The 27,490-nt window shown below is 36.0% G+C and overlaps 1 protein-coding gene across 3 annotated transcripts in view; it reads right to left on the reverse strand.

The window, feature by feature from the left end:
• The window catches only part of LOC149539082 (zeaxanthin epoxidase, chloroplastic-like), a 240,480-nt gene that overhangs the window by 130,795 nt on the left and 82,195 nt on the right, over positions 1-27,490 (reverse strand). For all 3 annotated transcript variants that reach the window (XM_089800438.1, XM_089800439.1, XM_089800440.1), the window contains one exon: positions 7,602-7,795. In XM_089800438.1, coding sequence (XP_089656564.1) covers positions 7,602-7,795 — 194 coding nt within the window. The remainder of the gene's footprint in view (positions 1-7,601; positions 7,796-27,490) is intronic.

The following is a 27,490-nucleotide window of genomic DNA, read 5'->3' on the forward strand; positions in this document are numbered from 1 at the left end:
GGCAAAAAATCAGTAGTTTCACGAATGACATAATTGCCCAGACTTGGTTCTTCAACCCGTTCTTTTGTAATTTCAGCATTTTCAACAGCCCATTCATTTAATAATATATCAGGAACATTGTCTATCTGCGTTTTGGACTCATGAACAGCATTAATTTCCTCTTGGTCAAATAAAATAGTTGTTGGCTCATTTTCAATAGTAACAATATTATGTTCAAGGCAATCCTTAGCAATAGGTTCAGATGGAATTGTGATCTTAGTACCATACCTAGTGCGGCAAAGCATGTGAGACCAATCTGCAGATACATAAACTCCTATTTTGGTAGTGAAATCACATGATAAACATATGAAAAAATAGGGAGGTAAATCAATGATGTATATATCCATAAGTACTGAAAAACTAGGACAAGAATGTAAGGTCAAATCCATGTTCCTTATAACTCCAGTTGTCTCAATAGCTGTCCCATCTTGTTGAACCACCCCCTTTTCAATTGGTTCATATTTAAGACCTAGCTGATCAACAATCTTCTTTAGCATCACTGAGCTAGTAGCACCTAAATCTATCATGCAATTATGAACAAAGTACTTACCTATTATGACTGTAACGTAAAAAGGTAGTGGTTTCACTATCTTGGATGGTTGTTGTGACGTATTAGCATTTGCAGCCATTAGAACTCTAAGTGTTTGATGTGCTAAAGCATCATCAGATAAGGTTAGTGACTATAATGATTCCTATAGCATATCCTTTTGACCTCGGAGTGCTAAAACATCTCACATGGAAACAGGAACATGAGCCTTCTTTAGATGCTCAACAATACTGAAATGTTGTGTACTAACCTTGGATTGATTTTTTGGCACAAAAGACTCCTTTTGCTGTTGTGATGGTGGTAAACTTGCCTTTTGTGTTTGTACTTGTTGTCCTTTTGGCAGATATTGCATTTTTTGTGCATTTGAAGGTCCTGGTTGAGTATTATCAACATTTTGCCTTATCAACTTGCTGTTGCAGATTTGCAACTTGGGTCTTTGACCTTTTTCCCGCTGATACAGGTCTCCAAACTTGGTTTTGATCAAAATTTTCTGCTATAACAACCTCATATTCACTAAAATTCATCAGAGTAGCATCCGGGTTACCTTGTTGCTGCACTTGATCATGATGAACTTCTCCTTGAGTATTTATTTTGTTGTTCTTTAAGAACATCTCGTCTTCTTGCCTCAAGTGTGTGTGCACAATCAAGCGAATAATGACCAGCATTACAAGTATTGCACCACTTCTCATCATGTGCATAGTTGTTTTGAGGAACAACTACCAATTCTTTAGAATTACTAAGAGTTGCATAATTGTAGGGCTGGTTAGCTCTTTGACCATAGTTTCTTTACTATCCTTGAGCTTGCCTTTGCTTATTTGATCCTGAAGTTTGATTAAGTTGTGTATTTTCCTAATAGGAAGCTTGATTAGGCCTATTGTATTGACCTTGATGCCTTTTCAAATTCGTTATTACATTTCCATAAATCTGCAAAGTTCGCATCATACTGTCACTTTTCTCAATTAAGTCCAAATTCTACTCTTTTAGCTCTCTGATAGGAGTTGTAGCAGCATGTTCTTCTGCTGCAACTTGCACATTAAATGTTGGTAATGCTGGCATAGGTGGAATTACAGCTAACGATGTATAACAGCTGGTACAATTTGTTGTATTTCTACTGAATAAGGCATTGGAGGCCTGAGAGGCAGCTTGTTGGCTTGTATTAAGCTATTTTCAGCTCTAACAGCAATATCAAATGCATCAAGCAAAGTACGTCCTCCCATAAATTGTATCATAACTGAAATATCGCTATTAAATACTTTCAAATAAAATAAGAATGCATAATCATTAAAAAGCTTAACAAATGTTGGAATTCTGTCCCAAGTCCACTGAAAACGAAAATTAAAATCAGAAATATGCTCATTAGGATGTCTTTTGATGTTAGTCAATTGTTCAACCAAGGAGCGATTATCAAACTTATCTTCAAACTTGTTGATTAACAAGCTTCCCACTACGTCCCATGAGGCAATTGAATTTACCACTAAATTCTGAACCAAATTAATGCTTCTCCTCTAAAAGAGGCTGCTAGGAAAACACAAAAAAAAAGTATTAAAACATGTAAAAGGCTTCCAAGAGTCCAATTTACATGAGAAATGCCTTTTACATACAAAACATCACATGCGTTTGTACTCCTAGAGTGCGATTTACACCAATGCATATCATTTCCATGTTATTTTAAATATGTAATGCCCCTTCCCAAGAGTCTACTTAACATGAAAAGTCACAACTAGATGTCGGGCGTTACATGTAATGACTCTCCTAGAGTGCGATTTGCACTTCCAACCCAAATACATGCTTATTTTAAATATGTGCTTGAATGTTGAGGGTCTAATTTTGCTCTCCAAGCAAAAACATTGGAGTGAGATTTGGCATTTAGATGCGTGTAAATGCATTTGAAGTCCACGTTTTTTCCCATTGCATGCCCTAATGTCTCATGTAAAGGCAACACAAGGGCACATTTTTCTCCAAAAATGCCCAAAGACAATCATTTTTACACATGCATATAAATTTAGGGGGCACATTTTAGCATTTGAATGCATGTAAATGCATTTGAAATTCACATTTTTTACCATTTCTAGCAAAAATGCATTTGTAGGACACATTTTTCTCCAAAAACGCCCAAGGATATGTATTTTGCCCAAATGTTTTGCATTTAAAGGGGATTGAAGACCACATTTTAGCATTTACATGCAAAAACATCCATGCATTTGACCTTGAAAATCATGATTTGCAACTTTGAATTTGTCAAAGGTACTTAGTTGTTGCATGCGTTTGCACTTGCAGAACCTGATTTTGGAGAAGACTTATTCATCTAAACTTCTCTTTCCTCCATTTTTGGCTCATTGAGCTCCAAGTAAGTTGAAGGGTTCCTCCATTTTTGGCTAATTGAGCTCCAATTAAGTAGAAGGATTCAACTTTGTTTGCATTTCTTACTTGTTTTGCTACAATATTGCATTTTTTGGCTCGTTTTTGTCCATTTGCTCAAATGCAGCCCATGTCTTTTTCATTTTGTCTTTGAATAAGTTTGAAATCCTCTCATTGCAAATGCAAAAAATCTTCCAAACTCCAAAAACGAAAATTTGCATGTAAAGGGATATCTTAAAATTTGTCATGTTTGAGTCAATAGCACGAGGTAAGTTTTTGTTTTATTTTTTGTTTTACTTTTTCTTTCTTGTTTGTTGCTTGTTTTTAGTTTGTTTTTGGAGAAAAGTTGAAGTTTTTCACCCAAGAATGCAAGTGCGTTTCCATGTTTCCATCTCCGATACTCCATTCATTTTCCAAACCCACTTATTTTCCACTTTCCCATACATGTATTCGCTCTCTCCGAACCGAATTTGCATGTTTTACATCATGTAAAATAAGAATATTTCACCACATGTAATGACATCTAGAGAACCCGATTTTGGTGAAAACTCACATTTTAAAGTACCCAAACTCTCATCTTGCACATACCCAAATGTTTCCAACTTTCATTCTTGACCTTTCCCAACAAAAGTCCTATTTCTGCACACATTTATTTCATCATCTTAAACCCGATTTCGGCCATTTTCCCCTGAAATACAAGCTGACCCATTCATTTCCAGCCTTCAAAAGTGTTCGATAAGTATCTAATCTACACTTCGAACACCTGTACACCTTCCCAATGGCAGCCGTAGAACCTAAATTTGTGTGGGAATGCGCCAAAGCACTTTAAAAAGAAAAAAGAAAAAAAGAAAGAGAAGAATCATTTGAAGATGTTGATAGGAAAGTCGTTCCGAGTTTACATCCAGACATCATTGAGAAGGTTCTTCAAAGTGTCAGAAACACCAGAATGTACAAATCTGACAAAGAAGAGTTCACAACTGTGGAATGAGGAAAAGCTTGATTACATTGAGTTTTTAAATAATAAATGACAATTCATCAAAGAGAAAACAATGGCATGGACCGACAATGATCCATGATTGCATCACCAAGTACAAGGCCTTAGCTGATAACTACAAGATTTGATTCATTCAAAATTCTTAACTTTAACATTTTCTTCAAGTGTTTTTCAGCTTTGTAGTTGCAGAAGATGAATTGCACGTAATGCAATTGCATGAAATTCGATTGCATGTCCTCATGACATGTAATCAAATAATTCTTCTTACCTAGTTTGACTAGGTCAAGGTGGTTGAGTTTCTCCCACCTTTTTCTCCTCCTTTCTCTCACTTCTTTTCCTTATATAAGAAGTGCCCCCTTATTGTAAAAAATCATCTTTTATTATATGCAAGAAAGCTCTGAAGAATTGTGCAAGCATAACTTTGATTGTGTAGTATTTTTTGAAGAAAAGTGAAAACAAAGAAGCAATTTGAAATATTCCCAATTCTGGTGACCGTGGAAATTACCGTTTGTTTCAAAATCTGAATCTTTGACTAGCATTTGTTACCACAGAATGATCTTAGCTGAATTCTGATTCTTTTTTCTTTTCCTTGTTTTTTTTCAGTTTTTGGGATTTTTTGGAAATAAAATAATTGCATAACAAATAGGAAATAAATAGGACTTCAAAAATGTAAACACATGCTGCAAATTTTATCATTACTAAATTCTGAAATAGCGCATACTTGAACCAACCAGCAACCTGATATATTAACTTCAAAGAGATCATTGCCAATATATAATACTGTCGCAAACAGTGATCAACAAAGCGTACCAGGCATAATATTCAGATTTTTTCAGTCAAAGAAATAAATATATCAAATGGATTTGTTGTTGTTTACAATGAACCTGACGCCAACTGTAGAAGGTTTTACAATCACAAAAGATGGAGAGCTTGCTGTCACAAACCCTTGTATGATCTCCAAACTGCAAAATGTGGCTGCTAATAAGGAATGGCGCCCACAATACAAGCGCGAGCTGCCTCTAAAAGAAACACCCAAGCTAGAATAGGTTGGCCGCCTAGTTGAATGTAATGTTTCCTTCTAATAAATGGTGCTATGAAGAATGTCGATCCTTGCCACAAAGAATAGTACCTTCCAACTCCAATAATGAATCACCAAATCCTTGTTGAGGTTTGCGTCCCAATAGTCCAACTTGAGGACTTTGTCCCAAGCCACAAAATCGCCCTTCCAGAGCAATTTTACAATTCATAAGTTTCAAATGCCAAAAGATGATCAAAAATTAGGTCTTCATCTCCTTATAACTCCTCCCAAGTGCAAATCGAACCCTAAATGAAATTCACACCTTGCACTTTTAAATAAAATATAATAAAATAACATTTTCCCAAATAAAGGCGTCCATGCTATAGGAAAAACATTACTTTATCAAAATTTCACAACTCAAGCCACCAAAAAGTCTCCGGATAGTGAAAATCGTGTATAACAATTCGAGACCTTTCCAACAAGCTATAACACATAGGCATACCTGACCAAATGAAGCAAATATCCCCTTATTACTCCAAAATGGCTATATAAATAGCCTTATTTTAATTTATTCAATTGCTAACTTAGGAAATATTTAAATATATTAAAATATTTCCCATATAGCCTATAATAGCCCAAAATAACCAACCAATCATGAATCTGACCCTGTCACCTATCTGTGACTGATGCTGGATAAAATGGGTCAACTGGCAGCTCCTTCCCTAATATCTACGAATGCTCCTAAAAAATAGGAAACTCATCCTGTCATCCTAAAATTGAAACCAAGAATTGGTCCCGAGTAACCTCATATCTAGAAACTGCCACATCCCCCTAAATTTTAGGGAAACCTCCTAAAATCAAGGAACTGTGCCAAACTGGCCCAAAACTGTTTGAAATGTCATGTTCACCCACTGAATCCCCTATGCATCTGTCCAACACTGCTAGCCTACGTGACTTCCATGGTAGGCTAACTTCCATGACTCTGATAGTCAAACTAAGGAGGGGACATGACACAATTGGAGCTCAAACTTTGATTGAGAGCAATTGTGATAGCGCAAATTAGAAGCTTTGACTGTAATTTGTGTTTGTTATCTTTTATTCATGTTGTTATTGTATGTTAAAATAATTCAGCATAATGAGTTAAGAACCAATTGTAGTCGAAGCTTTGGCTGAGAGCAATTGTCGTGATACATAGACTAGAAGTTTTGGCTATAGCTTGTGTTGTTGTCTCAATTCACAAAAATAGTTAGCGTTCCCTACTTTTGGAAGTCTTTGTGCCCCAATGGTAGAGGTTATTCTTATAGAATAGATTAAAACATAACTTGGAGCCAAACAGTACGCTTTCAACTAGCCTTTGAGTTGGTGTTTGCTATCAATATCACCATTTTCAGCTATTAGATAGAAGTATAGTTAGAGATTTCATCTTGCCCATTAGTCGCTCCGCGGGTAAGTGGATTCTTTCCTAAAAGATAAGAGAAAGGAATATTGGTAACATCCCCTTACAAAATCTCTCAAATTCTTGCTTATTTTGAGTTGATCCAAGGAACGGTGAGAAGGGGGAACCTTCCCTTTAAGGTAGGAAAGACTTTGTCTCTACAATGTGGGTGATCTACCTATTATGTGACTGAATTTTAACAAACTATTGGTTGCAAAATATCCACCCAGCACATCACAATTGCACATTACAGAAATGGCCAAGTCTATAATATACAAAAATGTTCCTAAGTAATATTGGGGAAAAGCAGTGTTGCAGTCTATCTCCTTAATAGGTCTTCCACACATGTTGTTAAGGGGAAAACTCGTGAGGTATCCTAGACTAGTCGAAAACCTAGGATCAGCCATCTAAGAATTTTTGTCTCTTTAGCATAAATTTTTGCTTATTCATGCTATCACCCTTGGAGAAATCAATTGTAAATGCTTATTGATCCTAAGTGATTTATTAAGTGGTTAATGTTGTATAGGCCTTTATTTCACCTGTCAGCAAATTAATATGTTGGATTTAGATATGTAATGTCATTTTATGATTTGAGATGCTATTACTTTTAAGAATTTTTTAATAAAATCAAATCAGAAAAAATTCTAGAATTTTCAACCTCTTATATTCCTGAGTTTCATTTGTTTTTTGAGTTGTTTATCTTCTGCTAAGTACTTTATAATCTGCAATTTATTTGGCATCTCAAAACCATTGCAAACACAGTCAAAAGATAAAAAATAAACAAAAAACAAAGGCAAACAGGGCTGCAAATTACAATAAACTTGTGACATTACACTTACGTATACAACTGAAGATAGTGCATATGTAAATAATATGTCAAGTATTCAAACTTAATCTTCAGTTCTTTACTAATCAAAGAAAATACACCATGATTTTGCAAAGTTCTGTTGTAAATAGATGTTATCACAAGTCTCACTGATGTACTCTGGTCCCTCCTAGACACTAAAATTATTTGTCTTCTTCATTATGTGTTTTCGGGTCTCTAGATTTCTATGACACCTTTTAGTCTTGATGGCTTCCAATAAGCTGCATAACAAAAGGGAACATAAAAAATGTAATGCAGTTGGTTTTTCCTGTTGATAACTTCTTTTAACTACATTAATCATATTCTCAATAAATGAATAAAGTAATTTCAAAAAAAGTTATGTACCTTTCATTTGGATCTTTAACAACAGCAGTCCACTCCACCAGATTTAGGCACCGCGGAGTATCACCAACCATAAGCTTTCTTACTGTAGACCATATTCCATCTGCCCCAACAAGAAGCCTAGCTTTTACAACCTTAACATGCTTTTCAGTATCATCCTTGCTGCTAACATATTCAAAATGGGCTTCTATCCCATCCTGAAAAAATGAATGATAAAAGTAAAAATTGCTGATCTTTCATTTATCTTTTCATGGAACATCAGTATCAATGAGACTGAATAAAATCAAAAAGAATAGACATATTTTCCTAGGGCACATTTTATCCATAACATGTAGTATATCAATATGTCAAATAACAAGCTCAAGATTTAGTTAACTGCCCAATCATCCCCATGATTGCCAACAGAGAGTAATCCAAAATGCCATTCTTGAGTCTCCAAAAAATCAGAGGTCAACCAAGAAAAAGGGAATAGATCTTTTAGCCATCCAAGCGTTAGTAAGGTATCAAGATAGAAATTTAGTGAGTTACCTTTTAATCATAAAAAGGTTTCTATAGCCAATATCCACATAACCCAAAAGCCACAATCAATTGTCTCAATTAATCACCATATGATACAAGATCTAAGAGATGCATATATCTCATTATGAAAGGATAGTTCAGAATTCCTCTGCTGTTTTAGCATAAATGCTGCTTTACAGCTTATGGAAGTTTCTGATCACATTTCTGCTTCTACCTTCAGAGCTGTTCCTGTCAAAATACTATATCCTGCAGATTAATTCAGATGTGCATATGTATATATGCACATCAATATATATATGCACATATGTAAATATATGATTATATTTTGTGTGTGTGCATGTGAGTAACTGTCTACACATCCATACGTAAGTCCTGATTGTTCCTGGTTGAGGGTGCTTGGGCTGGAGTTTTCTCTGGTCCCTTCTTTGGTGTGTGGCTGCCTGCTCATATTTGTGCAGCTTTTGTTTCAGGTTGTTACAGCCTGTTGGTAAAACCCATGTTGTAGTCTTGATCCATTGTTTAATGTTTTGGTGGTCTTTCATGGTTTATCTTATGTAATTTTTATGTAAAGGGTTTCGGGTCTTTCAAAACCTGCTTTTACTTTAATCAAAAACTGTATACACATGCATATGTATAATGTATATAGCATACACATGCAGATATATATATATATATATATATATATATATATATATATATGCACAGAGTATTGCACACACACACACACACACATATATGTGTGTGTGTGTGTGTGTGCAATACTCTGTGTGTGTGTGTGTGTGTGTGTGTTTACACACATATATCAATCATGGGCGTATACAGCTAGCTGGCATGAAGTATCTAATGTGTGTGCGCACTATTATATACAATGTCATGGATACAATTGTTTGCAGTTTATATCATTCTAATAAGAACGGCTTACAAACGGATCAGAAACTTACATAATCTAATTGTAGTATATATATACAGAGAGAGAGAGAGAGAGAGAGAGAGAGAGAGAGAGAGAGATCCTATGCAATATGCAATGAAAATTATATAAAGAACAGTATTCATAACAATAGAACATTATGTGAACTGTGATTTGAAGATTATCTCATATATGTCACAGAAATAATAAGAATGGAATATTTCTATCATGCACATTGGTAATGTTCAAAATCTCCAAAATCATAGGCAATGGAAATCATTGAGGCAAAATACTATCATGAATGAATGGGAAAATCCATTGATTTTATTATTCTATTTTCTCTATTTACAGTTATTTAGGAAAATATTGTGAATCCAAAAAAAAATAGAAAAAATAAAGAAAGAAGATGAAAATTTTACTTTGAATTAAATGCAATATAATTGCATAGAGATAGAGAGAGCTAAGAGAAAAAAGAATTTCCAACATGAATTTGCTGTCAATGAAAAAGGGAGAGATTGTTTCAAATATGAATTTGTGTTATCACTTTTACCTGAGGACGTGTCCCCAACCTAAAAAACCCCGTCCCCATACCGGAAACATTTCAAGGACTTATGGATGGCTAGGGGACATCCCCACCCCGTCCCCTTTTTACAAAAAATCACAAGAAACATCTCACAAATTTGGGGACTTCGGATATTTTTTGGAGTGACACCTATATGTCCGGAGGACGGTTGGGGATGCCTTGGAAGTCCTCAGGATGGTTAGGCATCCTAGATTGGATAGGTAATTTCGGCACAAATATATTTTTCTTTAATAAAACTCTTTCTTTTTCAATTTTAAAGTGGGCCCCTCCTAAGTTCGCCCTAACATGCTTCTTATTGTTTGGCAGATAATTCCTACTATTTGGGGTCCTTTGATTAGTATTTGACAAAATTACACTAAGAATCATGAAATTACGAATGTTGCTATAGTCATGCTACACACTTGGAATCGTATAGCAGACTATTTACAAGGTGTTGGGAAAGTCTTAAAAGTGTCATGTTGTAGCAATACATCAGTGCCAGGTTGGTTTTGGCATGATTTGGGTCCTTTGTGGAAGATATGGTTAATATTGGAGGTTGCATCAAGGTACCATCTTGCTATAACAGGCCTATATCATGATTGTTAACTGTATAGTAGACCTTTTAGTCTTAATTTCAGTCCACTTGCAGTGAGTTGAAGATGAAGTTTTAGAATTAAATGATATTCGTGTGTTTCAATTCAGCGGGTGGGTTATTGTTCTTGTTGCTATTAACAAGGAATTCTGAAAATATGTTCTTTGGTTTATTACAAATTTTTATGTTATTATTTTAATATTACATGCACATTGATAATAATTCCAAATTACAAATGCATATTGAGCATTGAATTTGACCATTGAAATGTTATATATTAAGGTTGTATGATGTTTAAATGGCATAAGTTTATCCATGCTTTCAAATGAATGTAATGTATATATGCAAATTTCCCCAAATATTTTTTATTTTCCCTATATTTATATAGCTGTCCCCTTTGTCATCTCCTTGCCGTCCCCAAACTTAGCAAAAAAAACCGTCATCCCAGAAAGTCGTCCCCCCCATTCCATGTTGTCCCTGCCCGGAAACTTGGGGTAACACTGGTTGTCATTGATTTCAAACTTCTTGTCATTAATATCAACTGTGGTGTATCTACTAGTTCCAGAATGCTGCTATATTAGAAGATTGTATAAGTATTGTCATTGATATGGAGAGATCACTGGTAATGAGCGTAGATGGAATACTTGGAGATTCAAGTCCATTTGGGAACATTGAAGTGGTGTTCAGGTGTCCACATCAGAATTTGGCAAAGTATGACTAATTAAAGAACAGTATGATTAATAGAGTATCAATAATATGGTCTGCATTGTTCAAATTGATCCATCTTGTTTACAGTTGTAGTACAATGTTGGTGGATACAAAAGGAAGATGTATCTCAGGTTTCAAGTTTGAATTTGTTCACAAAAAATTTTGCGATGTTTTGAGTGTCAGTCTGTGCAGTAATAGTGCACCTAGTTGTTGGAATGCCTTACATCCGTCCACCTTTGGAGATTTAATGTTGTGATTCTCAGATGAGCTTTTTTTAATGACAAGACATGCTATGTTGTGCATCCACAGGTATTATGGAGGTGCACATTATGTTTTAAGATTGTTTGCTTGGCTTACATTACCAGTACCATCTTCGGGAGCCAACTTGAGTAGTTTGAGTTTCTGTAGAAGTGTGCAGAGTTGAAGGTGTGCTGGAGTGATACCTCACACATTTGTTTTCCTTCCACAACACATTGAAGAAAACATTTTCAGGCCAACTATCTATGTTCTACACATTACATCTAATTAGGCTGACCTAATTGATGTCATTGTTTGTTGCAGATGATATATAAAGGATGAGAACATTTTGAGGATTGGATGATTTGGACACATGGTTGAGTATGGTGTGTGGTGAATGTGCAAAGGTCCACAAGTGCAGATGAGAGGTTATGAAGTCAGTTTCAGACTTTTTGAACAGTGAACTGTAATCAAAATTTCAGAGGATGTGTTTCACTTCAGTTCAACAATCATCATTGCAATCAATGTGTATTATATCTTGCTCTGAAAAATTATATTCAGTGTTTGCAACTCCATTGTATCTTGTCCTAAGATTAAGCACTTTCACCTCCAAGTCAAATCAGGAGCAGTGAGCTTCCTTGCCCAAGAATTTGAAACTATAGTAATCAGTTTTCAACTAGTAAGATAGTTCTCACCATAGTTTTTCTGAGATTGGGGTTTCCATGTAAATATCTTAATGTTTTTGTGTGTTGCATGTTCTATTTTCGTTCTTTACTTCTGTTTACATGATGAATGAATTGAATGGTGTATAGATGTGTTTAAGTTTTAATAGTAATATATTATGCAATATTACAGTATAATTACAATAAATCATAACTATATTATTATTATTTTATTGATTTATTATTTGTGTAGTTTAATTATATGGTTCTTATTTTGACAGGGATACTACCCTCTCAGATTTTGCTTGTCATCAAGCAAAAAATTCATTTATATATAACTTTTCATGTAGAACCATCATACGATGCATATAATTGGATGCAAGAGGATTTTAGTATACATCATAATGAATCAAAACACAAAGCATACACAAAGTAGACATATGACTGCATGAATACACGAAGAAGACACATGAATGCATGAAAACACAAAGCAGCCATGATGTAGACACATAATACATGCATTCTTGATTAGAGTTTAATAGAATCAAGAAGATTCTTTACAAAATTTACCAATAGAATCCTACGAGCACAAGTGATCATTAGTACATATGTGTATGTATAAGTTTCAAGATAATGTAAGTCAAGATAATTTACTTCAAGCCAATCCCATACTTCCACACGAAGTTGGCTACTTAGCAGAATGCTTGTTTTGTTTTGCTCTTATTATTATTCTTGGTCGAGAAGAACTCTTAGGATGTAAACAAATTGCTTAGGTACCAAATTCAACGGTTTCCCTCAAGGTTTTCTAGGGATCCAAACCCTTAAGCACATCTTGGGCATAACCTCAAGGCATTCTCTGGGGACGTTGATCTATACCCATCTTGGAAGAACCCGTTGGCTGGATTTACACTAGCCTCTCCCTAAATACACCTTGTTCTCTCTCTTGAGGTTACCCTTATCGGTAAGTTCGTAATAAACTATATATGAGTTGAAAAGTCCATGCTATTCTGGTTATAACTCTGGTCTACAAGGAATGCTAAGATGCAATAGGTCACTTTGACACCAAACTCAATGGTCTTCCTCAAGGTTTCTGTGGATCCAAGCCCTTAAACCCATCTTGGACATGTTCTCAAGGCATTTTTAGGGATTCTGACCCTTACCCATCTTGAGATAACTCATTGGTTAGATTTATACAAGCCGTTCCAATATTGAATCCCTATCTATTCCTGCTAGTTTAGATTTTATAATGGGATTGAGCATAGATATTAAATGAATTGATTAATAAATAACATACTTACCTCAAAGATGCATTAGTCTTAACAGAATCCTTCTATGATGATAGTGTAATTTATGTCTAATTGTATCTGACGTAGACTGCAGAGTTATCCTTATTGTTTATACCCTTCTTGGGCATTGTGTGTAATAAGGTGTTTGTTGGTTATCAGCTATATGTGTTGTCTGTACTAATTGTATTCTCAACTATATCTCCATTCTCCATCTCAGCAAAAAATCACACACCCGTCAACCCTGGAACAGAGGAATTCCATACGGTACTACCAGATTCCATTAATAGACGAAGTTCGTGTTTTGCCAATGTTAGAAGAGGAAACATCACACCCCTTTCTTAACAGATTGCTACAGATTTCTATCGGGTTTGTCTTCTATGCTTTTACTGAAAAAAAATTCCCGTGCACAAATACTCCTGACTTCAAAAAATCCAAAATAACTTTTCAATAAGATTAAGCATCGACTAAACTTCCAACCTCCAATTTACAGCATGACTTAAGAGAAAACACATTTATTTCTTTTCCTTCACTAGTCATCTTTTATACCAAGATTCTGTTTTCAAATACTATAAAGAAAATATGTTCCATCTCTGACTGCTATAAACAGCATGGTGGCTCTCAAATTCATGGCACCTTGATTTCTTTCACATATAAACAGCTTTGTTGTGACAGCAAGGGAGATTTTTAAAACAGTTGAGGATGAATGGTGCCAGAAAAAGAAACAAATCTCTTTAGATTCTCCAAAGGTGAATAGCTTTCAACAGTTACTCTTATGACCTCTTCACAGCATGGTGGCTCTCAAATTCATGGCACCTTGATTTCTTTCCCATATAAACAGCTTTGTTGTGACAGCAAGGGAGATTTTTAAAACAGTTGAGGATGACTGATGCCAGAAAAAGAAACAAATCTCTTTAGATTCTCCAAAGGTGAATAGCTTTCAACAGTTACTCTTATTTCCACCCCATACTGAGAATTTAACCCCAGCAGCTTAGACTCGACAAATCCAATGACGATAGTCATTCAGCACATATGGTGTTTAGCCACCCAAGGAGACATCCTTAAATATGAATACACCCACTCTTATTCAGAGTCTAGAATGAATCGACAAGGTCCTGCACACTTGTTTCAATCATTGTGTAACTCTAATAAGTCCTCATGCTAGTAGGAAGATAGGCTTGTGGTAGTAGACAAACCTCTATGAATCGAATGTCAGAACTTCCTATTTTCACTGTTGTCATAAATACATATTATTTTCTTTCAGACCTTAGTATATTATGTCCAGAACATAGCTGCTGTTTAAATCCAGCATCATATTAGCTCCTTGCAACGTAAATTCCCATCTTTTAATAGAAAAACACTTCAAGATTTATACGCGGCTTATGCTAAATAAACTGTCACGGGAACTTCTACAGCAGAAAAATATTAAAGCTTCCCAATAATATAATCACAGTAAGTCTCTGCGCCAATGAGAATGCCTGATGTCAAGCACAATACTATAGTATGCACCAGCAAAATTATTCACCCTTAGCTCTGCGCAAATTTTAAGGCATCAACTATAAGTATATTAGAGTGATACAATTATTGGGCACATCAGTATTTGGAGAGAAGGTATAAAATAATTTTGACTTTGGCACTTTAATTATATTACTCCATATTTTATTCTCCAAAACTCGCACATAGCCATGTAAATCTTCACGAGCAGATGAACGAATAGGTATGCGGCCTTTCCACGCTTTCTTTCCCACTTTAACGTAAATATTATATTTGTTACCGAGAATCATATTAAACTTTTTCTCCTAAAAAGTCTGGATAGTAATCTTTATCATTTGAAAATAATAATAATCAACTTTCTGACCTTCAATTTAATCGGCCTCACTGTAAACATTAAATATAGATAATTAACCTTGGACTATATAGTAAGGCCCAGCTCCACAGTACTGCCGTTACATTCAAAAATAGCACTCTCTGGCAATAGTCTTTACTAATTTCTTCACAAATGCAAAATACTCAATCTATCCAACAGGATAGCAGATTTGATGCTCTAATACCAATTGCAATGTCCTCTGATTAAATTATTTATTGTATATTTTGCCGTTCAGACTTTCAAAGACCAAGAAATTATATATCTCCTTTTTCCTTCTGTATTTTTCCATATTTCTCAATGATGATATCTCAATGTTAATATTCTCTATATTTGTTTTTCATTCTTGAGTCTCCTTTCATAAATAATTATGATATCATATCAATAACATGTATCATATTACTTTATATATTATTAATCTAAATATTATATTTTATTGTTTACTATAATAATATTTAATTCTCATATTTTAATAGTAATATATTATGCAATATTATAGTATGATTATATAATAAATCGTACTATATCATTATTTATATTATTATTATTTTATTGATTACTAAATTATTTATCTATATTTTACTTATATGGTTCTTATTTTGATGGGGATATCACAGACCCATAAATTTCCATGCCCCGTGTTGTTATGGTGGCAATTTTTTTTGGTTGTTGCTTCAAATTGAGCTATTTGGTTGCGCCACCATGTTTTAAGCAGTTTGGGGCATATAAAATTTAAATCTGATTTTATTATGGCAAGTCACTTCTTGATTGGGCTGCTCAAGAATGCTAGAGCTTGATGTAAGAGCAAGTCGTATTAAGTGCTAAGATTTGGAGTCTAATTTAGCCCTTCATGAGGATGCCAAAGGTGTTTCATATTTCTGCAAAACTTTTTGAGATAAATTTATACAGTTTAAGGTAAAATTTGATCATCCTGGACCAATGCCTGGGTGTTAAGAGTCATTGACAGGATTAATAACATTGCTAAAAGTATTACCAGTCTTCTCGTAAGTGATTTCAAGCCTTTTAAAGTTTCAGTGGGAGTCAAGGATCTGAACTAGAAGATCACCCAAACTGTTGGGAATTATTGTTAGTCAGTTTGGCAGAAATTTGGGAATTTGTAGTAAGGCATATTGGCTGCTTTGAAGGTTTCATGAACTATTCTTTTGCTGGTCTCTATTTTCAGTCCATTTCAACTGAGGTATTTGATGCCATTGTTTACTAGTTGATGCCATTGTTTATGTAATGTAAATGTTATGTATTGGCCATGGCATTTTTCCGAAGTACATTGTGAAAACATTTGAAATGAATGTCACAAAACCCTGCTCATATTTTTATCAGCAATAAAATTCAATTGGTATTATCAAGAATACCATTTTTTCGGCAAAGTTTTCAGAAAAAAAGAGGAACAGTATGCGTTACACACATGATACTAGGAATGGTGGACCTATCAAGGAGATGAACAGAGAGCAAGGAAAGTAATCTTCACACCAAAAAACTAGATAAACATCAACTTCTTCATTCCATAGGAAAATCAAACATTCATTTTTGGACACATCAAACACTTCACAGTTGAAATCCTGAACTGAACTTCAATCTGCAGAAGAATTATTCCTGAATGAAGCCAGATTGATTGAACTGGGGATTCTCTCACAAAATGAGACTATAAATCTAAAGAAGTTTTGTGCTCAAAAGATTATGTAAGTACTCACACCTTCAATCTGACAGCATAAGAGTACCACATCAATGTATGCGAAATGAACTTCAATACCTCCTTTTATAGAAATTTGTAGGGAATTTGCAATTAAAAATATAAATAATTTATTTCCTCAAAAATGACTTTTTTGAAATAATCAGTGTTCCATGTGCAAAGGCCCCTTAAATAGGTGTTCACATTTGAAACACTTTATTACTTTCAAATGATTTATTATGCTAAGTTGTCATTTTAATATTTCTCAACAGTAGACAACATTAGTGATATTAACTATTCAATAACTCACACAAGATCAAGAAGGCAGTGAAACTAAATCAGAATTATACTCTGATCATATAGAGATGATACTGAAGATTTAGGACGATGATTGAATATAATCAGGGGACTTTTTAAAATATAGAAGTGCTCTCCAAGAAGTTCAAACAACACCCAAGGAGTCCAAAAACATATTTGAAAGTGTCATAGCAATCCTTATTGCCAATTGGACTCGTTGCCAAAAATAGAAGTCTTATATTAAAAAGTAAACCGTATTATCAAGACCTAGCAGCATCCTTTAATCAAATTGTATTAGTGACAAAACTATTTATTCCAAATTAACTAGATGCAAGGGATGCAACACCTATTTGAATAAATTATATACAAACTGTATTTTCTTTTTCCTTTTTTCTCATGCAACACATTATGAATGTTTGCACATAAGTGCTCATGGTACTTACTTTATTCTCATCCACTATCATTAAAAAGAATTCAGTGTGCCTATTTCTCTTTTAAATTGCTCTAAAATGTTGTGTTACTATGCTTCTATGAGTTGAACAACAATAAATTGTTCTTACAGGTTGTACCATAACATTTGTTGATTTGGTGGTTGTAACTTTGCATACAGTTATTAGTCCCTGCCTTAAGTTGGAGACTGATGTTTTGAACTCTCTATTTGTAAGTAGTTGCTGTTTCATAAGATGTGCCAGAAGTTCATATCTTATAGTCCATGTGATTTCTTCGTTAAAATGAATTTTCTCGTGCTTTTGCCTTTTTCTGATTAGTGCTCATATTTTTCCTAGGGGTTTCTGACTTTTCCATTAAAAAATTGGAGGAAAACTATCTTTGACGAATAAAAAACAAGCAGAAGAAAATATTTAACGGATTTCTAATGTTTTGAGCACATCCGCTATTGCAACTTTTCTTTTAAAAACAAGGCAAAAAGGTGGCATGATGCAGTAGTGGTATTCTAAGAACAAAAAATGTGGCTTGTCTATGCTTTCACATTTTGCAAGCATTCTAGCTAGGCTCAGAAACATAATTCCTTCTGTCCGAAAAAAACACAATCCATTCATTTCATACAGACTTGTATGGTTGACTGATCTGAGAAGCAGAAACAAATAGAGCAGAATGAGGGTAGAGTAGTCCAGTTGCTAGTTTCAGAGTTCTGTGTAGGTAAATCCCCGCAATTCTTAAACACTCTCTCAAGAAAAGCATTACCAGCAATCTCCACCCATTTGCCCAAAATGTTTGCTTGGGTAATATCTGTGTTTTCTGTGAGCATTTACAACTACCATGTTAAAAGCAAGATGCGAAGAAGGCAATGTGTTGCCACTCCACCATTGAAATGCACTTCTTTTGGGGCCATTTTGGTTGCAAGAATTGCAGCATGCTGCATTCCGGTATGCTGGAATAAACTCATTTCCGGCATTTGCAACTTCATAAAATAGTTTCCAGAAAATGACTTGGACCTGTTTGGTTGACCTGGAAGACGAGTGGGAAGATGCATTTTCTGTGTTTGGCTGCAAGAATTAGAATTGTTTGAGTTCGATAATATTTTACCAAAAATGATTTGTTTTTAATGGAAACCTTAATTTTTATAAGGTTATTCAACATAACATCCATTGAACAAAGCTCACATTTATTCAACATAATATCCATTAAATCCTCTTCCATTGACCAAAGCTCAACTGTGGTGGAACAGGGTGATTCAAAATCAGAGGGAGCTGAACTGAAATCTGAGAACATCTCATCATATACCATCAAATCTTCACCTCTACTAGGGCAATCATAGATCAGATCATTAGACACCAACTCCTTTTTAGGGCAATCAAGGATCAGATCATCAGACACCAACTCGGCAGAAAAAGAGGGTTCTGATCTTGAAGGTGAGGACAAAAATTCAAATCCAATGCAAATATGTAATCAGAAAATAATGCAAATCTGAGCATTAGTACAGTTGCTTTGATCTTCCACTAGTGCATTTTTTTCATGAATCAACTTGTGGTCTCATCATCATCCAAGAAGTAGTAATGACCATATTTCTCTCTGCACCTCTTGGCAGACCCAAACTTGAATCTTTTCCTCTTCAGCTTTTGTTTCACCAGTCTCCTGCTTGCACTCACAAAGGCCAGTAAAGATTACCATGTCTTTTTCAGTGCAAGTCAAAGGAACAGAAAAGGAAAACACAGGTTCTCAGAGACGATTACTTGCAGAACGAAAATGTCGAACGGAAATGATTGTCCTTCACACACCAAACAACGATAACGCCAGCAAGCTGACCCAACACCACTTCAAATTTGATTTAGGAAAAGGTGGAATTGGAATTGGTTTTTCAATTCCAACTTTTTTGAGGGAAGACTGCCATGCCCATTTTGGGTTCAAATTAGAAGTTATGAATCCTAATTCTATATTTATATTTTACAAACAAACAGTGGATTTGAGAATTCGGGCATTTACATTTGCCAATTCCAACTCAATTCCTGCTACTAAACGGGCCCTTGGTTCTTTCTCATGTGAGTTCACTATTCTGACTATAATTGCATTCCATGCATATTCTCATTGTGCCTTAACATTTTAAACTGGGTTTTATTTTGGATATACATCAACATTTAGTGTATGGAGCCAAGTCCATCCATATATTATCAATGGGGGCTTGTGACATTGATATGCATGCTTCTTGTCCTAGCAATAATCTAGTTGACCTCATCTTCCCACAAAAAGCATTCGTTATAAGTCTGTTCCAGCTCTGCTATAATGGATGGTTGAGGACCCATAGTATCAGTCGGGACAGGAGGGGGCCTGATAAATGTCTACTGCTACACATATGAAGTGTTTGACAGGGGGCCTGATAAATGTCTACTGCTACACATATGAAATGTTTGACAGAGCATGAACTCCTTCCGAACTCACTATGGGGGCCTCATCTGGACACCCCCTCAGTCTTCATTCATTCATGTGTGTGTACTCCAGAATAATAGAGCGCATCAACGCTACCTTCTAGAACCGGCGCCCTAACAAAGATATAGCTAGGATATGGGTTCATAAGCTCCTACTTGACGAGATGTTTAGATTTTGCCAATTCCGATCATCAGGCCCCTACCTACTCCCCAAACAACCAATGCAGAATGCTTTGGAACATTAAGATTATAATGGTTTTCTGCAAGTATGATAATAATTAGTGATTTCAAAAAGGTTGTACCAGCCACACTTAAATATGACACAGAATAATAAGAAGGCTACAGATATTAATAACTAGATGGCATGGAGATTCAAAACAAAACCTTATTGATTTTATCCACTGACTGATCCAAGCAATCAGTATTCCTCACAAAGGCATTAACAGTAGGAGTATAAAATATCAAAGCAATCAAAGAAGTGATATAACAAAGAAAAAACACGATATTGCAACCCATTCTTCCCATGCCTTCCCATTCAAAGAATATTGTTTATAAAGCAAGACAAAAACCCTTTCACACAGTTTCACAAGACTCCGGGCAAGCAATAATAATGCTGATTTTAATGTCCACCATGATCAGCCTCTATGACATGCAAAACATCTTTCTACAGAGAATGAACAGTGAAATGATAAACTTGCTATTTTCCCAAATATGATTACAGAATGGAAACCTATTTAATGCTCTTTATCCCCCATTATCCATGTAGGGATTCATATTAATGGCTGCATCCTTTAATAGATAGAAACAAACAACCCCTTGACAATTGTGTTGGCAGATTAGTTGCTGCAAATCCTTTTGCAATTAATGTTTGTTATTAACAAGAAAGTCAAACCTCTTAAGAACCCACGATAGATGTAGATGCCTTTACATATATTTTCAAATTTCCATTCAAAGGTCTTTAGGGTTTTAAGATTTTCATTGATATGCTAGGTGATAGACATGTAAGGGTTTGTAGAATGTCTTAGGTGTGTTGTTAATGCAAGACAATCTTGTGATTTATTAGGTATATGACGTATCATCGTATCAAACCCTTAAATTATTGAATTAAGAAAGAAAATAAATAGAGGATTGGAATCATAAAGTCTCTTACAATATTTAAGAAAAAGAATAAAAAATTTATTTCGAACTTTTGAGTGCCATAGAGGCCTGCCAAGTGTTCATTTCATGCCAAAAACGCATTGATCCGACCATGCATGTCGAGTCTCCAATGAGAAAAGAGGAAAGGTCAGTCCAATCTTTCAACTTGTTGGTGCTCAGTTTGGGAATAATAGTGCTTAACATCTATCAATCTTTTCTTCCTTATATTCTTTGATAGAACTCCATAGACTCTTTCTAAATCGTCTTTTGGCATAAGGGTTTGTTTTATACATCAATTTTCAGTGTGTTCCAAAATGGAAGCTTTTCGTGCAAAAGAATTGTGTCCTTTGTGATTTGTGGCTAGCAAAATGCGTGCCTTAATACTAAGAACCAACATTTAGAATTCGTCATTAGTTTCAGGGATTTGTACTATGCTCAAAACATTGAGTTACTACATAGATGTGTTGTGTTGTCTGCAATTTTCTATTTTGGACAACCTTATGCATTTTTCATGAATTCGTAGATAGAACTCTCTAAGTTGGACATTTGTAAGATGTTTTTCGAATGCAATCAATTATACCTTGAATCGACCTAAATTTCTTGTCTCACAGATGCCATTTTCTTAGGTTTTGATCAAGTTCTTTGTATTTCTTGCAAAATCAAGTTTTTCTTTTTTGACTATAAGTGTTCGATTTTTTAAAATCTCTAGTCTTCAATTGATTTTTCTTTGTTTGATTGTCTTTGTTTCTCTTTTTGTCCTAGTTTTCTTGCTTGCTGAGTCCCGAATGTTATGAGCTATCACAAGCTTAATTCTAAGCTATATTCTAAGAGAAAATAAAGAATTAAGTTACTTGCAAGTGGGTTTTAAAGACGGCCTGCAAGTCATTGTTCTTTGTTTCAAAGTTTGCAATATGAAATCAAAAGTCCACCCCACCAAAGGCTTTGTAACTCATTTAGTTAAGCTTTTCATAAGCCATTGCAAATGGTTTTGAGAAATATTCACTTGCAGAGGAAGTTAAAGTCCACCATTACATTTATTATAACATTTTTGTAAGGAAATATGTTATTTTAATTAAAATGTTATACTTGTAATCGAGCTTTTAAAGCCCAATTACATGACTTCTTCAAAAGAAAATGCTTTCATAAGACTATATAAAACCCAATTTTGAATAAAATGGGAGGCAGTGAGCTTTTTAAACAAAGTAACAACACTTATAGCTTGTAGTTGGGCTTCTAAAGCCCAACTGTAACATATGTTGATTATGTTAAACTTAAAATGACTTGCAAGGCATTGTTAAAAACACAAACTCTTCCAATGTTGCTTTTTTGGGTTATGAAGCATGTTCTTTTACTTGCATTAATGTCAAAGCTCATAATCGTGTAAAGTGTCATGTTTTTTATGTGCTTGTAATACTGTCTCAAAAGCCCAATTTTATGCCTAGCATAGGTGGTTATTCATGTGTATACTTGCAGTCGCATTTACAAATCCCGAATTCAACTAGTTGAGACGTTTGTTGTAAGCATTGGTATTTGCGATCAGACTTTCAAACCTCAACATCTCAGCAGCAAGTCACCATTTCTAAAAGAAAAGCATTCTTTCCTCTTGAACTGCTGAGGATAAAGCCTGCTAGGGAATTGAAAACAGCATTTTTGCTTCCGAGAGGGATTTAAAGCCTGATCTAGAGAAAAATAAAAGCATTTTCTGCTTGCATTCTATTAAACAAACCACATAGTCCTCTATAAGCATCATTTTTTACCAGCATTGCAAGTTGACTTGCAAAGACAAACTCAAAGCCCAATTTGGGTGCTTGAAGAAGTCTTTGAGCTGCTATTATATTGCATTTCGGTTTGCATTCATGCTCATTTGTCAAAAGATTATAAAGGACTGAAAATGCAGTGATTATTGAGGGGATTTGGTCAATTTTTGTTGCCTATATAGAGCCATGATTTAAAGATCTTTTCAGATTCGGAGCAGCAATTTTGGGGTTTGTGCAAGTTGTTTTTGCTCCAGCTGCCTTCCTATCATGTTTTTTAGCAATTTTTCTACAATTTTGGTGATTCAAAAGAGGATTTTTTTGGCTTTGAAAGATTGAATGTATTGTTCCAACTTCCATTCACAATACAAATTCTTCCCTCAAAAATGACACAAGATGAGATGCAAGATTTTCCCCCAAAGCAAGAGCTTCAAGAATGCATGTTTTTACCCACTTGCAATCAGATTTTAAAAACCCGACTATGAGTTCAATTTGCCAAAGAAAGCTAACTTCTTCCCCTACTTGCAGTCGGAATTTAAAAACCTGATTGCATGTTCTTTCCAAGCATAAATGAAGATTCTTTTCTACTTGCAGTTGGATTTAAATAACTCGATTCCACGTAATAAACCTTCACAAATGTGCTTGTAATTGGATTTAAATCCCGATTGCGATCAAATTCCAAGACTAAAGAAAGACACGAAACAAGAACAATCAAATGATGGAGCGATGGAATGATTGACGGCATAGAGAGCTTACAAGATAGAGATCAAAAGAAAAATTGAACGGATGTTTTTCCAATAAAGGCTTTGTGATGCAAAATGATCCACAATGCAAATTCTTGTTCTAGTTCAAGATGTTTCTACCAAACCTGAGCACATCAATCATAGAGCATTTTGCAGTAGCATTAAAAATGAAAAAAGGATGATGTAATAGGAGTTGTGTCTTGTTAGACAGTTTATTTTCATCAAGCATTTTGTAATTTTATTATTGATGAATTACATGTAATTGGGAAACAAGTTGTAATTGCAAGTGGTCTTTTCACCTGTAAAGTCATTGCATGTAATCAAATTGCAGGCCAAATACATTAGGACTTGCAGTTTGAATAAGTCAAAGTTAGTTAGGGAATAGGTAAAAGTTTGTTGGATTTCTCCCAATTTTCTCTCTCAACCCCTCACCTACGAATAAAAGAGGGTACCCATTGCAATTTTCATATTTTGGCAATGTAAGAAATTTCTACCAGTTTGTATATGTGTTTACCGTACTGGTAAAGAAATCAACGCATACAGACAATGGAACAGAATAGCAGAATTATATTCGTATATGCCAGACATACATTATGCTTCATCAGATCCGTAATAGAAGATGATGATTTACAATGATCCCAGACGGGATATAAATACTATCCGCCGAACCTTCCCGAAGGAGTCCATCGGCCACAAACATTATGTCCGCTACAAACTATTTACCCGTCGGCTACAAAATACAAAACACCGACGACAATCATTCCGTTGACTACAAAAACACCGTCGGGATCATCCAGTCAACTGACACCATCCCCCCCCAAAAAGAAAAGTCGTCTCCGAACGACAATTACAAAATATCTAAAACAAATTAACAAACAAAATACATTAACAAAGTGACTACAACAAGAAAAATCCGCTTCTGTCACATCGCTTCCACATTCATCCCGTGCCTGTAGCCTCTGCTAACACAACACTGCCTCCTTAATGAAGCTGACCTTGATAGCCACCTATGCTGCTTTCTCTGTTTTCAATTCCTTGGTACCCTGAGCCAAGTGTCGCTGCACTGCCTCCAACTGGATGATTAGCTCCTCCTGAGCTCTCTACGCATCCACCAAGACAGCCTCCCAACCAACACCTACTCCCAGTGCCTCTGGTACACAGAAAGTCCATCCCTGCAGCAACTTCAACTCTTCTCAACTGGTCAGACTCCCACGACTGATATCCACAACGACTGGGGGTCCAGCCCCCCACCAAGACCAAATTAGCACTCCGAAACCCACACAAAACTACACGGAACACACCATTTCTGTCATTCTCTGCCGATTCTACACTCTTTCTGGCAACCACTGATGCTTCCCCTTCCCTTTGGCATCATCTGCTACTCATTTCGAACAACTTGAATCTGTCGTCATTTTTTTTTTTTTTTTTTTTTTTTTTATAGAAAACCCCGCACACCCATCTTCTACACACAACAATCTCTCCTCCGCAAATGAGAAACAAAACTCCCACAATATTTTGCTGAAACAACTCCTCCAGCAATGAGAAGCTCAACAATTCTTCCACCAATGAAAACAATCAAACAATCTATTCCTTCAAAATTTCTTGTTGCAAATCACATTAAATCCGGGCTTCTCCAGAGACCGCAGAGCTAACGCACCTGGAAAAAAATGCAAAGCCGCGGGCAATCTGTGGGAAAATGTGAAAAGACTCTGCTGAGAGATGCGGACAACTCCGCCGGCGCCCGATGAAGAACTCCACGAGAAGATAACAGACAGATCACGCTGCGGAAGACCTCCGGCAGAACAGTCCGTGAGAGCTACCTGCGGGACAGTCCGCAGACATTTGCCGCGGGACAGTCCGCAAACAGCTACCCGCGGGACATGACTGTTTCGTTCTACCCCTGCTTAGTATTGAATATCTCTACTACAATTTCATTATCATCCCACAACAGTTTAAATTCTGCTATAAACTCCTTTTAAATGTTATCCCAACTGTTTAGCTTTTGTGGATCTGTATCAGTGAACCAATCAATTGCTTCGTCTCGTAGGGTGGCCGGAAATTGCCTCATCCAATCGTCTTCATCAGTTATCCCATTTGCCTTCCAGATCGTTTCACATGTTTTGCAATGTCGAATGGGATCGGTCGTACCATCGCCATTGAACTTCGACAGTTTCTCTTTCGGTCCCGCCATGACAATTGGTTTCTGTAAACAGGCGTTGCTCAGTCCTAAAATACTGGCGCTGTTCAATCCCACACCGACGATCTGCACTCCCACACCGGCAGTCAGTACTCCCACACCAACAGACTAGTCTCCCACATCGGCGGTCTGCACTCCCACACTAGCAATCTGTACTCCCACACCGACGAACTGGTCTCCCACACCGGCGAACTGCACTCCCACACCGACGAACTGGTCTCCCACACCGGCGGACTGGTCTCCCACACCAGCGGACTGCACTCCAACACCGGCGGACTGCACTCCCGCACCGACGGACTGTTTTCCCACACCGTCAGACTCAACCGCTGCGAACCTTGGTGAAGAAAAAGGATCTTCTGAAGTTGTCTCCCACAGAAGTGTATCCCGGACAAAAAGTTCACTCCACACTCTTGCTCCGTCGGCACTCCGAGCCGTGCAAGTCGATGCTCTTCCGTCTAGATTCTCTTCCCTCGGTGAACACAAATTCAAAAACTTCTCCCGTGCTTCTTCCACCAATTCCACCCATTGCCGAGTCTCCTCCAACAATTCTTCGGCGCTCCGATTTCCGTCGGCAATCTTCTGAAATCTCCATCAGCGTTCGGCTCGCTGTGCCAGAATTAAATTCTCTTGCGCAATACGGATTCCATCTTTTCCCTTGACCTTATTTCGATCCTTGTTAAGCTGATTTGGCATTAATCTTCATTCCTCCCACCTTCTAGGTTCATAAGGCAACGGCGCCAAATGTTTACCGCACTGGTAAAGAAATCAACGCATACAAACAATGGAATAGAATAGCAAAATTATATTCCTATATGCCAAACATACATTATGCTTCATCAGATCCATAATAAAAGATGATGATTTACAATGATCCCAGACGAGATATAAATACTATCCGCCGAACCTTCCCAAAGGAGTTCGTCGGCCACAAAAATTATCTCTGCTACAAACTGTTTACCCATCGGCTACAAAATACAAAACACCGACGACAATCATTTCGTCAACTATAGAAACACCGTCGAGACCATCCAATCGGCTGACAATATGCACTCCAAGACTTTGAGCTTGGATGTAAATGAAATTGCTTTCAATAAAAGAGGCAGGTTGTTTTCAAACGTTGTACGAATTCAAATTGTGATGCGACAACATTTTCTTGATTTGACTATGAGTTTATGCTTTTGTTCAAGAGGGATTTAAACTCAACCTTGTAGACTTTGAGCTGCATATTACATTTAGAGATATAATTTTGTTCTAGATTTGGTCTTGCAACCTTTGTCCTACTTATCAAGTCTGAGATTAACATAGAATGCCCATGCATAGTAATAGCTTCCTAACCTTGTGCTGCTTCATTTTCTTCGTTTGTGCTTGCTGGGTGAAACACGGTAGAGACTTTGAGTTGCACATGTTTCATTCATGTTCTAAAAATCTCATAAGGAGTCACGGAAAAACTTTGAGCTTTCATCAATTTCTTGTTTACATAGAATGTTGGTAGACTGAAGATTATTCTTATGACTAATCTTCTGCATATCGAAATTAATTGCTCCAACAAACACTTTGCAAGTAAATTACACTATTGCTTTAAGAATGTATTGTAATAGTACCATGTAATGTCCTGATTTTTGCAAGCATCAAAGTTTGAGGGACTGTCCTATTATTGTGATTCTCGTAGGCTAATTATTGTGGATAGAGGGTCTTCTGAGGCAAAGGCTTGTTTATGGGAAGGTCTTGTCTTCTTCACAATTCACTATGTTCCAATTAGGTTTTCATTTGGCTCATATTGGACTTTGTTTGGGCTTAGTTTCATGTATTTACTATTTATGGCAAGTCTAGTGATGATTGAGAGGGGCCCCTCGTAAATTTA

Source organism: Cupressus sempervirens, chromosome 9, assembly GCF_028749045.1.
Source record: "Cupressus sempervirens isolate cs-2001-9-10 chromosome 9, ASM2874904v1, whole genome shotgun sequence".
NCBI classification, from domain to species: domain Eukaryota; kingdom Viridiplantae; phylum Streptophyta; class Pinopsida; order Cupressales; family Cupressaceae; genus Cupressus; species Cupressus sempervirens.